This window comes from Crocodylus porosus, unplaced genomic scaffold (assembly GCF_001723895.1).
Source record: "Crocodylus porosus isolate Cpor-Errol unplaced genomic scaffold, CroPor_comp1, whole genome shotgun sequence".
Lineage (NCBI taxonomy): Eukaryota > Metazoa > Chordata > Crocodylia > Crocodylidae > Crocodylus > Crocodylus porosus.
In genome coordinates, this window is record NW_017728948.1 from 62,171,649 (window position 1) to 62,190,932 (window position 19,284).

Genomic DNA, 19,284 nt, shown 5'->3' on the forward strand with positions numbered 1-19,284 from the left:
CCAGCCGTGTGGAGATTTGGACCACCCTATTGACCGCATGGCTGGGAGGCAGCATTCCACCATCCCTCCCTGCCCCTGTGACCTCCTGCTGCCTAGGAGCAATTTCCTCCTGGTCATTATCTACACATGCACTTCAGCACATTAGTTTAATGTGCTGATTCCTAGTGCCTGTATCTACAGATACTAGAAAACAGCACATTACACTAATCTACTTTACAGCAATTGTTGCATGTGTGGGCTCCGAGGCTGGCAGCAGCTGCTTATAGCCCAGGCTGGCAATGGTGTGCCAAGCAAAATGGCCTTGCGTGCCATATTTGGCACACGTGCCGGGGGTTGCTGACCCCTGGTTTTAGAGTCTTAAAAGTTATTTTTGAGGGTCTAACTAACACAACTGTGTCTACTCCAGGAAATTTGCAGGTTCAGAGAAGCTTGATATTAAGCATTCCTGATAGATTCATTCAAACTTCATTCTCAGGGTACACACACACAACACATTTACTATGTAGTAAATTGATTTTACTACATAGTAAAAGTGGAATAGACGTATGGCAGAGAGCCCTGCTACCTAGTAAATTGCTTGAATTCAGGGCAATAGTGCTTCTTGAAAAATGCGTAATAACTTTATAAAGTGAGAAAGATAGTCTGTGGAATGTGTTATGTGTCCACTGTGCTCTCAAAGTAGTCTTTTGCTCAATACAATCCAGTGAGCTTGGGGAACTGGTAATGTGTCCTTTGTTTACTTTGGGATAAATGTACTGTAGAGTAACATCCAGGGTAAGGTACTCCAACATGATCTTGCTGTGTGTGTACCCTCACGAGTATCTGAATTATATACATTTGGAGAGGTATTTAGCATTTGTACATGGCAATGTATATCTCAGTGTTTCTCAGCCAGGGTCCTGTGGTATCCTGGGGTGCCGTGAGATCCTTTGACAAGGTTTGAGGAGATAGGTGAAGTGTGAGGAAATAAGCAGATAAGGACAGGCTCAGGCTTGTCCCTGCCTCAGTCCCACTCCCCAGCCCCTCTTCAAGGAGATAAGCACTCTAATATACAAATTAGTTTTTGAAATTGGGTGCCACTGAATTCACCAAAGTTATAAAGGTCTGCATTTTATGGGAGTTTTCCATACAAAATAGTGAATTTCAGGGTGTTTTCCATATAAAATAGTGATCCCATGGCGGTTCTGGATTTCAGTCAGAATTCATGAAACTGGTTTAAAGCATGAAGAATAAGAGGTACTGTAGGATAGTATTTTGAGAAGCACAGAGCGCTTCAGGACTGGAGGGCCTGTAGTGCCTCAGTACCCCTCTGAGGCATGTCACATCATTACAGCAGAAGCAGCCATGCTGCCCTCAGTTTTCCATATCCGCCCTTTCTGTCTCCCTGAGGCTCCCCGCTTCCAGCCATTTGCTACTTTCTCAAACTTTCTGCTTTAAAGGTGAAACGTGCCAGACTGGTTGGGTTTTTTTTGTGGGGGCAGGGGGGGGAGGATGATTTTATTGTTGGACTGAGACCCAAACAGCTCAGATTAGTTTAGCCTTCTAGTTGCTCCTTTGAGTGTAAGAGAAAAAAAACCACCACTCTCCCCTGGTATTAGAAACGGTTCAAATTAGGATGGACCTGGGGGGCTGAGCCCCTGCATCAGAGATGACAGTCCCCCTGTAAGACTTGAAAATCATAACCTGGGGGGCAGGGGGCTCTGATTTTATTAGGGCATCATGATGGGCAGCCCAATTTTTTCTGCAGACCCTCCCACCCCCAAGAGTCAAAGTGTAATTGGGATCCTGACTAGAAACAAAACAACCCCCAGACAGTGCTCCCTCCCCTTTGTTTTTAAATCAGTTTAGCACCTAAAGGGCTGGGGTGGGGATGGGGGGCAGCAAGAGAGGGCAGGGAGTTTTGTCTCATTGAGCTGAAGTTGGTTCCTTATTCCCAAGGGTGCTGGCTGTAGCCGTGTTGGTGTAAGGAGTGAGCAGACTGGGCTCGTTGGGTAGATGTGATATCTTTTATGAGACCAACTCAAATAGTTTGAGAAATTCTCCTTTGCAACTATCAGGTTGGTCTCATAAAAGATATCGGATTTACGCAAAGAGCCTTGTCTGCCTTATTCCCAGGCCCTCCGTGAAACAGCGGCCGGGGAGAGCTGCCAGGTGGGTGCGCGGCGGCGGGAGAGGCGCAGCCGGGACGCGGCTCCGAGGTGTCTCCCGGGGGCCCTAGGGGACGGCGGCCCTTCGGGGCGCCCCCGCTCCCGCGCTTCGGCTCGCCCCAAACTTGCGCTGAGTCCCCGCAGAGGCGGATCCCGCCCGAGCGCGGCCCCGGCAGCCGCGGGAGGCTCCGCTCCAGGTGCTGCGAGCCGGCGGGGGGCAGGCCACTGCCGCCGCCGCCGCCGGAGAAGCCCTTCAGAGGGAGGGGGCGGTGCTCCAGCCGGCGGGGTCCGGGCGGGAGCTAGTGGGGCCGAGAAGGAGGGGGAAGGAGGGAGCTCCCGCCCCACTGCTGCAACTCTAACTCGCCCCACTCTTTGCCTGGACATGTCTTGAGAAACTTGGATCTTTCCCTCCCTCAAGTTTAACGATCGGATGGGGACGAGGCGGGATGCGGCCATCAGGAGCCGGGCGCGGGCGCTGGATTTGCTCGGCGCCGGGCATGTGCTGAGGAGCGGCCCCGCCGCAAAGTTCGGACTTTAGAGGCTTGGCGGGGAGGGGAGGGCGGGGGAGGCGGCCTTATTCTGATGGCTGCGGTTTAATGCCCGAAAGTGTGCGGGGATCAAGTGCCCTGGGGAAGAGGAGCGGGAAGTCCAGCTGGTCTGGTGAGTTCTTTGTCTGCTGCTTTCTTTTCAGGTCATTGCTCCCCCCCCCCCGCTTTTTAAAAAAAATATTTGTCTGTGTTTATGCTGCTTAGTTGCATCCATGGAAATATTCACGCTGCTTTCGTGATACTAAGTAGGCACAACTGTGTTTTTCTGGATGCGCATCTAGAGCCACAAAATAGAGATCTCTATCTAGCTAGCTATCTTGCAATGGATATGTATTATATGGATATATATGTAACATTTTATATGTTTTATATATTTATATATATATAAATAATGGGTATATATGTATGTGTCTACACATACACACATATACATGCATGTGTGTGTGTATATAGATATATATCCATAAAATATATATCCATTGCAAGATATAATATGTATGTTTACCTATATACTTATATAGGTATACGTAAGGTGTATACACATAGCTATAAAACAATGGATATATATGTATGAGTATATCTCTCTATCTATCTGTGTGTGTATCTATGGAGAGATAGCTAAGTAGATAAAATACACAGCTAAAATACAATGGATGTATGGATTATATATATATATATATATATATGGAGAGATAGGTATGCATAAAGTGTATACACAGCTATATTGCAATAGATATGTAGTGTATGGAGAGATAGATAAGGTGTATGTACACACACAACTGTATTCCAATACAGTATCTACGTAGATCTCTATAAATATATATTGAGATAGATAGATGTATATATAAAACCATATAGCTAGATTATAGATATATAGAAAAATAGGTATTTCCATTGCAATACAGCTGTGTATATACACCTTATGTATACCTGTATTGAGAGCCCGCTACCCACCACCACACGCACATTCTCCTGTACAGCCTCCCCATTCTACAGACAGAGCTGTACAGAGGTTTCGGGCAAAAGCTGTCAAATGCCGAACAAAACGAGAAGCTGGTTGCAAGGCTGCGCTACCGGGCATTGCACGATTTGAAGAGCGTGGCTGGTTGCAGAAATGGTGCCTGCGGCGAGGAGAGCGGCGGCCGGGCCCATGTCTGGGGGCGCAGCGCCCTCTAGCGCCTGTGCTGGGGGCGCGCGCTGCTTCCCTCCTCCCCCTTCCGCGAGTTCAGCCCGGTCCTGGCGCGTTGGAGGGGGGGCTATTCCGCCCCCTTCTCCTGCTGATCTTCCCTCCAGGCGCCCTTTTGGTCTGCCTGGGCTAGAAGCGAGGTCCCCTTCTACCTCCGGTCGCCACTCTCCAGCGCAATCACTGCCATCAGCCTCTGATTGCAAGAAAAAAGACCCCCCCCCCCGAACTTGAATCCGGTGCCGATCCCCTCTGATGTGGTGCTGAGCGCGTGCAGATTTAGTCCCAGATCACAGTGCGGTGCCGCTCGTTCTTTCTGTGGCGTAGACAAGCTCGGGGCAAGGCTAATGCATAGCAGACGCGCTCGTGTAATCGCCTCCCGCCCTTTGCTGCTGCCCGCGGCGGCGGCCCCGGCTCCTGCCGGGCAGGAGGTTCCCGTCGGAGGCTGCGGCGGGGATTCCCCCAGCGCCGTTTGATCGCTATTAAGCTCCATCGTTTATTAATGCCGCGCTATCCCTCGGAGGGGTATCGGAGAGCGTTAAATCTTTAATGCTATTTTCATTTACGAGACAGGACGCGATCATTTTGCTCTAGATCCGAAAGGGCTCCCGGGACCCCCCCTTATGTTGGCAGCGTTCGCGGTTCAGGGAAGGTGTCGGGAGCACTGGCTCAGTTGGGGTTGCTAGAAAGAGACGCGGCTTTTCGCTGAGCTCTGGCAGAGAATTGTGAGCAACAGGTCTGAGGATGCACGTGGAGGGATGCACCCGGGTGATCCCCAGCTCGGGGGGGGGCGGTCCTCGGGGTTGGTGCCGAGCCGCAGGGCGGAGGAGCAGCAGCGAGCCCCTTCTCAGCGGCCGAGGGACCTCCGGCCTTCGCCTGCTCGAGGCTTTCATGCGCCCAGCCCTCGCCTGCCTGCCTGGGGGGCAAGTGGGTGGAGTGTCCGATCTGAAATCAAACCCCCTCCGCCCCAGATCTCCACATCAGTGCGTGTGAGCGGGGGTCCCGGCTACATCCTCCGGCCCACTCCTCACCCCGTAGCTTCAGGGCGGCACGAGGGAGAGCGGCGGCCCCTCTCCCCCGGAGTCGGCTCTGCCCGTACTCGCCTCAGCCAAGCCCCCGGGTGCGCGAGGGCAGGATTTGGTCCTCTCTGCGCCCCCGGATTTCATCATCTTTAGGCTTCACCCCCCTCCCCACCCCCGACATGCCCCTGGGTATTTGTTGGGGAGAAGATCGTCTTGCCGAAGTTTTAAATGCCCCCCTTGTGAGAAGCAACGCCGCAGGCAGCCAAGCTGCCCGGGGCTTTTTTGACTGTTGCACACGCACACTCACGCGCTTTCCAGGCGCTCGCACTCTCGCTCGCGGACACTTTGTCAGGCTGTCTCGCATCCACGCACTTTTTCAGTGGCTCTCACTTTTTCAGGCCTGCACACACACTTTGAGGCTCTCCCTCGCTCTGTCACACGCGCGCACACCCACACACACACTTTTTCAGGCGTACACACTCCCTCCCCCCCGGCGCCATCGGGACAGCCCGTGTCCCCAGCTCCGCGCTGAGGAGCCCAGCACTGATTTGTTACCCCGCAAGCGGCGCTTTCATGACCGATCCCCCCCCACCCCCCTTTGTGTCCCCTGGGCTCGTGCCGGGGCAGGACCCCCCCGCGGGGCCGGCGCTGTAGCCCTCCCCCCCGCGCTTTTGCGGCTCGTGCCGGAGGAACGAGTTCCGGAGCGTCCGCGCTCGGCGGAGGGATCCGGCAGGGCCGGGCGCTGCGGCAGGGAGGGGGGCCGGGGCTGGAGCCGGAGCCGGGAGCAGAGGCGGCAGCGAGGGAAGAAAGGGAAGGCGCCCGGGACTGACCATGTGGCGCCGGGCGGGCCGGCCATCCCCTCCCGGGCGGCGCTGAGGCCGGCAGAGGTGAGGGTGAGGGCTGCGGGAGCGCCGGCCAAACTTTGCAGGAGTTGGGGAAGTGCAGAGAGGCGCGGGCGGGCACTGCGCTGCTTTGTGCACGGGGGCGGGTGTGCAGGGGGCTTCTCCCCTGGCCAGAGCCAGCATGCCCGGCCGCCCAGAGGCGGGGGGCGGCGGGCTGGGCTCGGGCTGGCTCTCCCCGGGGCTCAGGGGCGCGTGGGAGAGCCGGGCACAGCCTCATTGTCCTCCCTCCCTCCCTCCCTCCAGCCGCTGCTTCCCGCTGGCAAATACAAGCCAGGCAGGAGCGGGGACGAAGCCGGGCTGCCTGCGAGGCTGGCGGGGTGGCAGCCGCAACCTCCTCCTTCCCTCCCTCCTGCCTTCTGGGCCGTGCTGGTTCTTAATGGTCACCTCCCGCTGTTCCCATTTTGATTTCTTTGGAAGGCCCTCATTAAGCGGGGAGAAACAAGTCATGGGGGAGTTGGAAGTGATTTAGCCTGCAGGGTTTTGTTAAGAGAGTTGTGTCTCCGAAAACAGAAAAGGTGATGGGGTGTTGTGCCCTGGAGGGAAGGTGTCTGCCCACCCACTCATTCTGCATCTGATGGGCCACTGCAAACTTAACAGGCCAGGCAAAGCAACAACACGTTGCTTAAGGATCCCAAGCTAATCCCTTTTTTTCTGTGCACTTTAATAATGTATCTGCTATTGTTTGCCAGTGGGACTCCTTTGAAACTTCCAGAGCCAGCATGCACAGAGCTGAAGGGGCCAGACTCTTTTTGGTCATTGTCTCTCTGACAGGCTAGCTGAAATCATTTGCTAGGAGATCACCACTTATTAGAGTGCCCACAACAAATGTAAAGGTTCATTACCAGATTTGAATGTTTATGTACCCTTTGGAAACTTTTTGCTCGCTCTGCATTTGCAAATTTGAGGCTGTAATAAGCGGAAAAGCTAGGGGAAACTGTTAAAAACATCCTGCTGTTGGCATCTTTGAGTTTACAGGTTCAATATATGTCTGCTGTTTTCAAGTAATGCATCAGCAGAAGTAGAAGAATTATACCTATATTCATTTATCACAGTGCTTGTATGCCTATAAGAACTTTGGATAATGCATTTACAGGTTAAGCGTTCTCTTACTATTTGTGCATATTTAATGATTTGATTAAAATGTCATATAGTATCACCACAATGGCCCTTTGTTTTCTAAGGCTTTTTTGAGCTCTTTTATTTATATGTAAAAGAGAGTTCTAAAGGACTCAAGTCATCCCAGCGTTATAATAGTCCCACGGTTTCAATAACTTCACTTACGAGAACAGCCTTATAGGACTCAGAAATGCTTCCATTCAAGTCAGTTACAAAACTCCCATTGACTTTGAAAGAAAGAGGTACCATACTTCAAAGAAATACGTGGAATACGAAGTTGTGTTATAATATTTAACCCCAAGACATTTCACATGAAACTGTTTGTCCCCAGGAAAGTTTGATAATCGTTTGTCCATTTGGATTTAGCACTTCCACTGCCTTGTTTGATCCTTTTCTGTTTGTTGTAATAAGAAGCATTATGAATGCTAGACAAAGGATGATGGTGTCTCATTGCAATTTTCTTTCCTCTGTGGTGAACTCATCCACAGTAATTGCTGTTGAAGAGTTTTCTACTGATAGAGTATCATTAAATCCATTTTTCATTCTTTTGTTGGAATGTAGGAAAGTAACAGAGGTGTTCTGACATTGTAAGCTGTTAGTTATATTGGAGGAACAAAAATGAAGTCCTTTTGCTCCCCCAAGCATGTGTCTTGGGAATTTTTCTAAATTCCAATTCTGAAACAATTCCTACTTGTCTGTTGCAAGTTTCAGAGTATTTGTGCACTCCACACAGTAGGAACAGTGGTTTGGAAAATTTAGTCAGCCCAGCTGTCTATAGAATATCTGGCTCAGAGAGACTGAGTGCCTCTCAGAATCAGGCCCTTAACTGAGTGGTATATAAACATTAAAATCACTGTTTAGTCACAAGCTGAAACTCTTATGTTAATCTTTACAGTAATGTACATTTTCTGAATAACTTAACAGCTTTATTAAAGTAATGCTACTATATGTTTTCTTCATGTGTTAATTTTTCAAATAAGAAAAAATCCTTTTTTGGATTTGCTGTACAGAGAACATTCTCAAGGTTTGGCCTAAAAACTTGATCCACCTGTAAACATTTGCTTCCTGATGTGGAAACCGGAAATAACTGCCCTTAATCAGTTAATGCTCAGTTTCTGATGAAGTAAAATGTACTGGAATAGCCTACACGATCAGTGTCCTGCTATTCCTGTATCAAGCATCCTAGAAAACATCCAGTCACGCGAACTTCTGCTAACTTGAGTAGCAACTTTTGAATTAGCATTTGGAGGTTCAGACACCAGTAATTTACATATATTACTCTGAGGGCTGTTTTGATGCTACTAAGTGATTTTAGAATATATATGTTTTGTCTTGATAAGATATTTTAAAAACTAAAGAAGCTCTCAAACACTTGGTGTGTGAAAATAATGGGAAATCTCAGTAGAAGAAAATGTTAGAAACTACTGCAGGAACCAATTGTATATTGGTAGACAAGGGTCCTAGGGCATTTTCTGAGTACTGAGAACTTTTAATGAAGTTTTCAATGTACCAAACTATGCTCAGAGCCGGAGTCTAAACCTACAAACATTTTGTGATAATAGTTAATAGCAGTTCAATTGATGGGTCTTGTGAGTAGAGGAATGACAACTCTGAAATTAAAGTCACAGATTGGGGGTTAGGAAATCTGTGCGATTCTGAGCTGCCTCACATTCTGCCTTTGACTTGGGCTATTCTCCTTATACCGTTAACAGAGAAGAGATTGGAGCCCATGTTAACATGGTGTGATACATCGTTAGTTTTAGTTGTGTAATTTGGTCCATCTTTTTGTTTGTCACACTTCCCACTGTAGAAGCACTTGCCATTTCTAAATTATAGCTTTTTGTGTCCGTCTTATACAAGACAATACAATATGTTTGTCATGAGTTAAATATTTAGGTAAGAAAGCTGCCACTACAGGAAAAAATGCCATATATTGCAAACTGAAATGTTACGTTGAGCAAAAATGTGAATATCTTAATAGGAAGTCAGAGTATGTCTGTGTTTGGCTTTTCAGAAGAGCATGCTGTGCACGTTTTATAAACCTAGGGCTATGATACTTATTTAAGCAAACATTTTCACTATATTTTGAATATGGATAGAAAATCATAAACCACAGATATTTCAGTGATAATAAAACTTTAAGAGTTCCAAGTGTAGCCTTTGGCAAAAATGTTTCTGAAATGTAATCATTTTGGTTCACTAAGAATGAGCTATAGGTGATAAAATATAATCTTTGACATTTTTTATAAAGGCTGCATAATACATCACTTGGTATCTTTGCATTTTTATATTTACTTTAAATAATATTCAGCCACAGAAATTGTCTGTTAATGCTCTTAGATGTTAATCATGATAGATTGCACAGTGATCTTCAAATAATATCAGGTCAGATAAATTTAATTTCCAGTTGGTGTCTAAATTATGACATCAGTTGAAAAATGCCAGATTTTAAAGCTGAATGTTTTGTGGCACAGGAATACCAATTAGTGGATTTTTTTTTAAAACTAGATTAATCAGTTTAGATATCTTTTGCTCTAGGTTTTGAGTCAGCATTGTCAAGTAGATGTTCAGGTCTGGATTTTATTACTGGTAACAGTGCGATCATGATTTAATTGCAGACATATTAGTTAACAGTTATTACATATTTGGGATTTCTATGGAAAATAAACAAGAATTACTGAAGAAATATTATGCCAAATAAAAATCTTGATGGGATTATCAGTTAAAAGACTGATACTGTTTATATCTATTGCTAAGAATTCTAAAAAAGAGCATATACATATATTCCCAATTACCTTCATTAATTGGTAATTTGAGCAGCAAATAAGAATGACAGCTGTTTACAGACACATGAAGAGTCTTTTTATAAAGAGAATTTTAAACTTTGGACCATATGAACATGTGGTGCTGAGTGTTAGATTTGCCAGAGCATCAAAAGTCAATAATTGTTAATAACGGGAAGATCAATTTTGTTTTGTTTTTTTTTCTTTGTTTTTTTTAAAATGATGACTTCCTTAATATTATTAGGAAGGAAGGGGAGAGGAGAGCTGCATAGTTACACACACAAGATGCCAAGAGTTGTGTCAGAAAATGTAATATTGTCATAAAAAATGAAGAAACAAGGTCTTAAAAGCAAAATAAAATCAGATTCCTCCATCATTCTTAAACTTTACAGCCCAGCTGTATTTTTGAGGTTGGAAATGACCCCAGGAAAATAACACAAGTCCCAAAAAGTTCCATGAAGTTGGCCTTGTAGAATTTTTATCAATTTAACTCTAGTTACAAAGAGAAAAAAATCACTGATGTGTACAGAAGGAAATGTCTGGTGTAGGCAGAATCCTTCTGTATTATTTCAGTGTCCTCGCTCTTGGCAAGCATAAATCTTGTTGGAAAGGATGAAGACTCCAGCCAGAGATACTCTGGTGTGGATATATGAATAGTTTGTGCTTTGTAAATATCTTAGAAGATGGATGTCAGGTGCATAATATAGACGGCAACTCCTCTATAACTGTCCCCTACTCTGAAATTAAAGAAGCAAATCCGAGATATCTTTAGTGGGGGCTTAACCTCTGGGAAGGTACAGCTCTTTTAATCTTTTATGTGCTGCCACAGAAGTGTATACTAGGGTAGTGTCACTTCTTCCTTGCCAAAGCAAAGGGGTAATTGAGGTTCTTAGATTTGCATAGGCAAAGTACTTCTAAGAGACTTGTTCTCATCTAGTCTCTCACTGATTGCTTTAAAAATGGCTTAGTCATAATATGCAATTTAGCACGGTCTAATGGGTTCTTCAGTTGCCCTGAGTTTTAGAAGTATTCACATAATCAGATATTTATTGGAGTGAATTCAGGTGAAAATGTTCATTTATTTATCTTGTTTAAATGAATTTATTGCTAATGAAGCCATGGAAACCCAAGTCTCTTGTTTGTTTCCAGAACAGGTTGTAGCTTGGAGAGACCAAGGAAGGTCTATAAAAGCTGGGCTGAGGTGCCAGTTGTGAACCTCTGACCAGCAAGACTATTTTATTGAACCCACAAAAATCATGTCCAGTTTCGAGATCCTTTAAACTACGGAGCTAATCTAGTAGATTCATTTTTTTTTTTTTTTTTAAAGAAGCTTTTCATTCCTTACGTTGTTATGGAAGTAGCCTTTACCATGTAAACTGATAACTAAGTTTGAAAAGTTGTCCCGTTCTTTTCCCCCACCAAAATATTACTGGTTATTGAAGGTTCCTGTAGAACTTTCTGCAGTTGTAGATTTTACAGATGCAAGCCTTAAGTTAACGCACTTTTTCAGGGACCCTCTGACGATTTACGGTTGTAGAGAAGTCATCAGTTAACTGCTTGAGGTAGAATCAGGTCTTCTAATTGCCTCTGGTAACAAGGTTGGGACAGTTAAGATGAATTGGCTTAAGTACTGTTGGCTGGTGAAGGAAAGAGGGAAGGTGGACCTGTCCCTCTTCGCCCTGTTTTAGAAGCTTATCTAAAGTCAGAACTAGAGCATGGGTGAATCTTTCTGGGAAAAGGCACAATGGAAAAAAATAAGTGCCTTTCACTGAGACAAGAGTGTTGTAGTCATTGGTGGGCATTGAAGGCAGACTGGTGGCAAAGGTGAAAAGAGATGGAGTGAAGACTGGAGAGACAATAGAATATGTGGAGAAAAGAGGGCAAAGAGATAGATGAAGAGGATGAGAGTTGTGTTGTGAGAATTGTAAAATGGAGATTAGGTGAGAGTAGGAAAGTCAGTGTATAATAGAAAAAAGGGTAAAAATGCTAATAGAATAGTCAGAGGAGGAGAGAGAGAGAATGGAATAAAGACAATAAATGGCAAAAGAAGGAAAGAATTTAAAATGTTTGGGTTTGACTTTAAATTACTTTGAATTTAAACATGTTTTCCTGGAAGCTTTTCATATAATATTAGCAGAAGGTAATGGGGCTATTCTGAGAAATTGTCAGACTACAGCTACATGTCCCTTTCCCTTTGCCTTTATTCTAGATGTAAGTGTAAATTCCTAGTTGGATAGGGAATGTAGTAGCCTATAGGTCTTCTGAAATTATCCAGTGAAGTCATTCGCAAGCTTTTCATCCAGTATCTTTATCATGCTCATCACTGTGATGGCTGAACACCATCTCTTCAGCCATTAGAGAAGCTTCAGATTTATTTTTTGCATTGGTTAAATTAATTTTGAAATGTAATTAATTCATTTAGACTCGCATCTCCTGCATTTTTGGTTTCTGTATGTATGCAATTCTACAATTTCATTATTTTTTGTTGTTATTTATCTGTTTTTAAACAGTCTGAAATGTTGGAATTCTTTGTAAAAAGAGTATAGTCTAATAGTGTTAGTCCTAGTTACTCTGTGAATGTGCAGTTTATATTAAATCACTTTTTTCTATTCAAATCACATAATCAAAATTGAAATAATGGTAGATTACATTTTTGCCAAGCCTTACCTAATGCTCCCTTACTTTATTTCAGGGTTTTTAATAACTGCCATCATGGAGAAATACTTGACCATGCTGTTGCTGCTGTTGCTGCTTGTGCAGCATTTTGGAAACTGTGAAGGAAATCAGAGACCACATCATGCTTCACCAATGCAATTTACACAAGTCCAGTACAATGCTACTGTGTATGAAAATTCTGCAGCCAAGACTTATGTTGGGCATCCAGTAAAAATGGGCATTTACATCACAAATCCACTTTGGGATATACGATACAAAATTATTTCTGGTGACAATGAAAATTTGTTCAAAGCTGAAGAATATGTTCTTGGAAATTTTTGTTTTTTGAGAATACGGACCAAGGGAGGAAATACAGCTATTCTAAACAGAGAGGTGAAAGACCATTACATACTGACAGTGAAAGCTGTTGAAAAGCATACTAACACTGAAGCACGCACTAAGGTCAGGGTTCAGGTACTGGATACAAATGATCTAAGACCCCTGTTTTCTCCAACATCTTACAGTGTCTCTTTGCCTGAAAATACAGCAATAAGGACCAGTATTGCAAGAGTCAGTGCAACAGATGCAGATATTGGAACCAATGGAGAGTTTTACTATAGTTTTAAAGAAAGAACAGATATGTTTGCAATACATCCAACCAGCGGTGTAGTAGTTCTAACTGGTAGACTTGACTATTCAGAAGCAAAGCTTTATGAGATGGAAATTCTTGCAGTGGATCGTGGAATGAAATTATATGGTAGCAGTGGTATTAGTAGTATGGCAAGGTTAACTGTTCATATAGAGCAGGCAAATGAACATGCTCCTGTTATTACAGCTGTTGCTTTGGCTTCTTCAGAATCTGACAAGGATCCAACATATGCAGTTGTGACTGTTGAGGACAGTGATCAGGGTTCAAATGGAGAAATAGCATCTCTAAGCATTGTGGCAGGTGACCCACTTCAGCAGTTTAAAACACTGCGGTCTGTTCCAGGAGGTAAAGAATACAAAATCAAAGCTGTTGGACACATTGATTGGGAGAGCCAACCTTTTGGATATAATCTTACTTTGCAGGCTAAAGATAAAGGATATCCTCCACGGTTTTCTTCTGTGAAAGTTATTCATGTGACATCCCCACAGTTCAAGTCTGGACCAGTCAGATTTGAAAAAGATGTTTATAGAGCAGAGATAAGTGAATTTGCCCCTCCAAATACTCCTGTGATAATGGTAAAAGCTCTACCTAGTTATCCTCATTCAAAGTATACTTTTAAAAATACACCAGGCAAAATCAGATTCAACATAAACCCTCGTACAGGTCTTATTACCATTTTAGAAACGATAAAAGCTCAACATGCATCCCATTTAGAAGTGGAAGTCATGACGAGTGACAGAAAAGCCTCTGCAAAAGTATTAATTAAAGTAGTAAGTATGAACAGTAATCCGCCTGAATTTACGCAGACATCATATAAAGCTTCCTTCGATGAGAATGTGCCAGTTGGTACCAGTGTCATGCGGGTGAGTGCAAAAGATCCTGACGAAGGCGAGAATGGTTATGTGACGTACAACATCGCAAACTTAAATCATTTGCCATTTGTGATTAACCATTTCAGTGGTGTAATAAGTACCTCAGAAGACCTGGATTATGAACTGATGCCGAGGGTTTATAATTTAAGGATTCGTGCATCTGATTGGGGCACACCATATCGTCGTGAAGTTGAAGTTCCTGTTACTATTACTTTAAATAACTTAAATGATAACATACCACTGTTTGAGAAAATGAACTGTGAGGGCACAATTCCCAGGGATCTTGGTGTTGGAGAGCAAATAACTACTGTATCTGCTATCGATGCTGATGAGCTCCAGTTGGTGAGGTACCAAATTGAATCTGGCAATGAACTAGATTTATTTAGTTTAAACCCCAACTCTGGGGTTCTGTCACTAAAGCAACCACTAATAGATGGGTTGGGTGCTAAAGTGTCTTTCCATAGTCTGAGAATTACAGCTACGGATGGAGAGAACTTTGCAAGACCATTATATATCAACATTACCATAGCTGCTAGTCGCAAACCAGTCGACTTGCAATGTGAAGAGACTGGAGTAGCCAAAATGTTGGCAGAAAAACTGCTGCAGGCAAATAAGTTACACAGTCGTGGAGAGACTGAGGATGCTTTCTTTGACATTCACTCTGTGAATGTGCATATGCCTCAGTTTAGAAGAACTCTCCCCACTAGTGTTGAAATAAGGGAAGATGAACCTGTGGGTTCCAGCATAATACTTGTGAATGCCGCTGATCTTGACACTGGCTTCAATGGGAAACTGGTTTATGCCATCTCTGGAGGGAATGACGACAGTCATTTTATTGTTGATATGGAAACAGGAATGTTGAAAATTTTATCTCCTCTTGATCGAGAAGTTAGAGATGCATACACTTTGAATATTACTGTGTATGACCTCGGAATACCACAGAAGTCTGCCTGGCATCTTTTAGATGTCAAAGTTTTGGATGCCAATGATAACCGACCAGAGTTTTTACAGAATAGCTATTTTGTTGAAGTGAGTGAAAGCAAGGCGCTTAACAGTGATATTATTCAGATTGAAGCTATAGATAGAGATTTGGGGCCCAATGGAGAAGTGAAATATTTTCTTCTTACAGACACAGACTTATTTACTATTGACAGTGTGACAGGTGTTGTGAAAGTTGTAGGGGCTCTGGATCGTGAAATCCAACATGTGCATTTCCTGAAAATAGAAGCTAGGGATCAACCGAATGAAGAACCTCAATTGTTTTCAACTGTACTTTTGAAAGTATCTCTAGAGGATATTAATGACAATCCTCCTCAATTTATTCCATCAAATTATCATGTTAAAATTCGAGAGGATCTTCCAGAAGGAACTATTATCACATGGCTAGAAGCTTATGATCCTGATCTAGGCCAGTCAAGTCAAGTACGGTACAGCCTTTTAGATAATGGAGATGGAACCTTTGATGTAGATAAGTTGAGTGGAGCTATACGAATTGTACAGAGACTGGATTTTGAAAGGAAACAAGTTTATAACCTGACTGTACGAGCCAAGGACAAAGGAAAGCCTGTCTCATTATCTTCCACCTGTTATGTTGAGGTTGAGGTAGTTGATGTAAATGAAAATTTGCACCCTCCACGGTTTTCCATTTTTGCAGATAAAGGCTTAGTAAAAGAAGATGCTCCAATTGGTTCATCTGTAATGACAATATCTGCCTATGATGAGGATGGAGGAAGAGATGGAGAGATAAAGTATTCAATCAGGGATGGATCTGGTGTTGGTGTTTTCCGAATAGATGAAGAAAAGGGTAAGAGCTGTCTTCCTTCCTTCTCCCTTTCCCTCCCCTCCCTCCCCAATGGCCTTAATTCATTTTAACTGTTTCTGGGATAAACAATTAAAGCAGTAACAGCATGATAGGAATAGGTGTGTGGTTACTTTATTGTATATATAAAGTTTTAAACAATAATGGTTTTAGTGTGTTAGGAAGTAAAACAAAATGAAAATATTTTGATAAAGCTATACCTTTTCTAACTAGAATAAACATTTGCAGCGCATCAGATTAGGGGTCAGTAACCTTTAGCAGCAGTAAGTAGACTGAATTAATTCAGCTTGGTCCAAAAGCGGGCCACTGTTTTGACCCAGCCACTTCCAGTGATTCTTTCTGTTGCTAATGTGCCAGCTTTGTGGGACAAATAAAATTGCTTGGCAGGCTGGATTCAGCATGTGGGCTATAGGTTGCCAGCCCTCAAGTTTAAATCATTCACTGCTCTCAAAAATCTACACTACATTACAGTGGCATAAAGAGGAATAGTATTTAGTATCCAGACTGTGGAGCCCTCAGTTTATGTTGGGGAGAATTGTCTTATGTTAGTAACTGTGGAAGTAACTAGGATAAATATACAGGAGGATTCCATAGTCTGTCCTTAGCAAAAGAGTAAAAGCCTTAACACTGGGGTTTTTTGCTCTTTTAGCCTTAATTTAGGCTGTTGTTATCCTTTTTAATATAACTGCTTTGGTGTGATATTTTGTTTGTTGCAAGCACTTTGATAGCTGCGTTGGTGTTTGTATTGATGACAACAATGGTATATTTTTGGTAAAAGGACTCCTGTGAAACAAAATAGATACCTAACACATGTTGTAAGCAACACTTGGTTCCCCTCTCCCATGATGATTAAGGATTAATATGTTAATATATATGTAAGGAACTTATGTAGTCAGTTAAGAGGTGTTGCATTATTGTATGAATTATAGGTTAAGAATTATTGCTTGCAGTATTTTATTTGACTGCAGTGCATTCAAAGATGCTATCTTTATGAATTTGTAAAAGGCTGAGGTTTTGTTGATTTGTTGTTGAGATGTTTTTAAGTATCTCTTGCACAGTTAATGCATAGCAGCTTGTTCTTTTCTCCCTACTTTTTTCTTTGAAAATAAATTAAATGTTTGATTTCACAAAAACAGGGAGATTCAGAATGATGTCTTCTTGGATTGTACCCCGTTCATGTCATTCTATCTAGGTATTTGGGTGTCTCACAGTCTAACATATTTTCACATACTATCTGTTGTAGGGCAGAGGGCAATAAGCTAAGGAAACATCTTGGGCAAAAGTCTGTATTCAGTTATACCCTGAGTAATTTATGATGGTTCTCTGATGTGAGATTTTGCTTATGCTTTACTGATAGACAATAGGAGAAAATTTGTAACTAAAATTAAGAAATGATAGTCATATCTGACTCATCTGATAATCTTCCCATGTATTTCATGAGCATTTCTTGAAGTGTTTTTTTAGTATTGGTTACCTATGCTTACAAGATGGCTTTGCTGTTCAGCATTGAGAAGAACAAAATGTCTTTTCTAATATTATTTAGAAAGTCAATTATGAAAAAAGAATATGGACTCTTGTTTAAAATTGAGTCTCATTCACAGCATACTGAAGTCTTATGCTTCATTTGTTTGCATAGCATATTGTTGAGATTACTTCATCATTTTTATAAATCTAGTTTGTAATTTCATATTTACTTCTTACAAGAGTGGACAAGTTACACCTTGCAGATTTGTGCTTCTTTTTAGCGAGAAGATATTCAAGTTTGTTTTGTTCTGAATTTCAAAGTTGTAAAGAACAGTCTTACAAATCTTATATCTGGTTCTGTGAAATTAATTCAGCTTTGTAATTTTACTATTTAGGTACCATTCCTTCTCCTTTATTTTGACATTGTAACAGATACTTATGCTCTCATTCTGTCATCCACATTCATATTGTGTATGTGGCAGACTCATAGGCTTAATAATAAGTTTTATTTTCTTCATTCATTTAGCTGAAGTGATTTTCAGGCACTGAGTCATAGCTTCTATGTAATAATATCTGTGTTTTTAATTAAAAACTTTGGTCCTGTTTATTTTAGTCATTGATACCTAGTGTTATTTTTGTGCTTTGATTTTAATAAAGGGGGTATAACTATACTTGTTTTAAAATCTTAGCTACATCAGGGATTGAGTGTCTGAGTAAGTGTGTATGAAGTAACAGGAAGTAGGTGGCTGTCTTCCCTGCAACACTATCTAATACAATGAAGCCATGCCTTAACACACCAATTAAAAATACAAACCTTTTACTTAAGTTTATTTGGAGACCATATGGTCCGAACTTAGGAAGGCAGAAAGGGCTCTATGGTACTTCATATGTCTAAGTATTTATGTAACATTCTGCACCGTCATATTTTACCTCTTTTTTTAGTAATGGGGAACATCGTGGTGGATAAGCTGGGGAATATAGAGAAGAAACAGAATGGAAGTGGGGGAGGGGAGCAGCTGAAAAATGGCTGAGTGACTGCAAGTTTTTCAGATTCATCAAGAGCCAGGGGAAGAGCAGTTTCTCTCTTGAGCTAGTTTCCTTTGCCATGCTATTTAAATGTACCAGCAACATGTTCCTTTCCATTCATGCTTCACTTACTCCCAGTCCAAAATGTCAGGTAAACAGCATATGTTAGGGTGGAAATACATGTTGTCAAAAAAAGATCAGTTATGCTGGGATGTGTCCCAGGACATCTGATCTGCTTCACTGGGTGAAATGTAAGGTTTTCATTGTCCTGCCCCATGATGCTGTGGGATAACAGGGAGCTTGTTCTTCTGGGGCATCAGGATTTTGGTTTTGTACACCCTGAGAATTGTCAAGCAGGATCAGGCCCCTCAAGTCCTGGGAACACCTGCCCAGTTTTCTCTGTTTACCAAGACAGATCCCTGGGATGTCTGGGGATATACGTTGGTAAGCAGGGAAACCTGACTTTCCTCGCTTACTGAAGTGCACCCCAGAGATCCCAAGTGTACCCCAGACCTCCATAATCAGGGACAGCTGGGAAGGCACTTCCAGGGTTTGAGCAGACTAATCCAGCCTGGCACTTCTGAGGTCAAGACCAGTCTGCACAGGGCTGGGTACAAAACTGGGCCTCAAGACCCTGGGGCACCTGCCCAGAGCAGTTGGAGAGTGAGCGTGGGCAGCTCCAGGCTGCCTGCATTCTTGCACCATAAGGTAAACAAATGTCGGCTGCTAAGTAGCGACCCTAATTGATACCACCTTCATCATGGCCACTATTTATGGCACAACAATGGGTATGGATATGTTTGCTTGGCCTTTGTGTTCTTCCTTAACAGTTCTTATCACAAAGGTGATGAAAAGATGATGCTTGCTTTGCCCTTAGAGCTTTCTTTGGTCAAAGCTAAGCAATTAAGTATACAAGTGCATTGTCTTGCATGTAAGAATTGGCTAGGATGGTCTAGGTGGGGATAGTTTCATAGTTTCTAGGGTTGGAAGGGACCTGAGTAGATCATCTAGTCTGCCCACATCCCCCCACATCTTAGTGTCATCAGCAAATTTGAACAGGGTGCTATTTACCCCCTCATCCAAGTCACTGATGAAGAT

General features: G+C 43.0%; 1 protein-coding gene across 7 annotated transcripts in view; it reads left to right on the forward strand.

Moving 5' to 3' along the window:
• Positions 1 to 2,490: 2,490 nt before the first annotated feature.
• Positions 2,491 to 19,284, forward strand: part of FAT1 (FAT atypical cadherin 1) — a 164,239-nt gene continuing 147,445 nt past the window's right edge. For 3 of the 7 annotated variants that reach the window (XR_002104264.1, XR_002104265.1, XR_002104266.1), the window contains exons 1-2: positions 2,491 to 2,807; positions 12,394 to 15,681. Coding sequence is in view for 4 of the 7 variants with exons in the window: in XM_019552750.1 (XP_019408295.1) it covers positions 2,744 to 2,807; positions 12,394 to 15,681 (3,352 nt within the window). In the remaining 3 variants the exon portion in view is untranslated. Of the gene's footprint in view, positions 2,808 to 5,709; positions 5,788 to 12,393; positions 15,682 to 19,284 lie in introns of those variants that run through there. The other 4 variants (XM_019552750.1, XM_019552751.1, XM_019552753.1 and 1 more) reach the window with 3 other exon arrangements.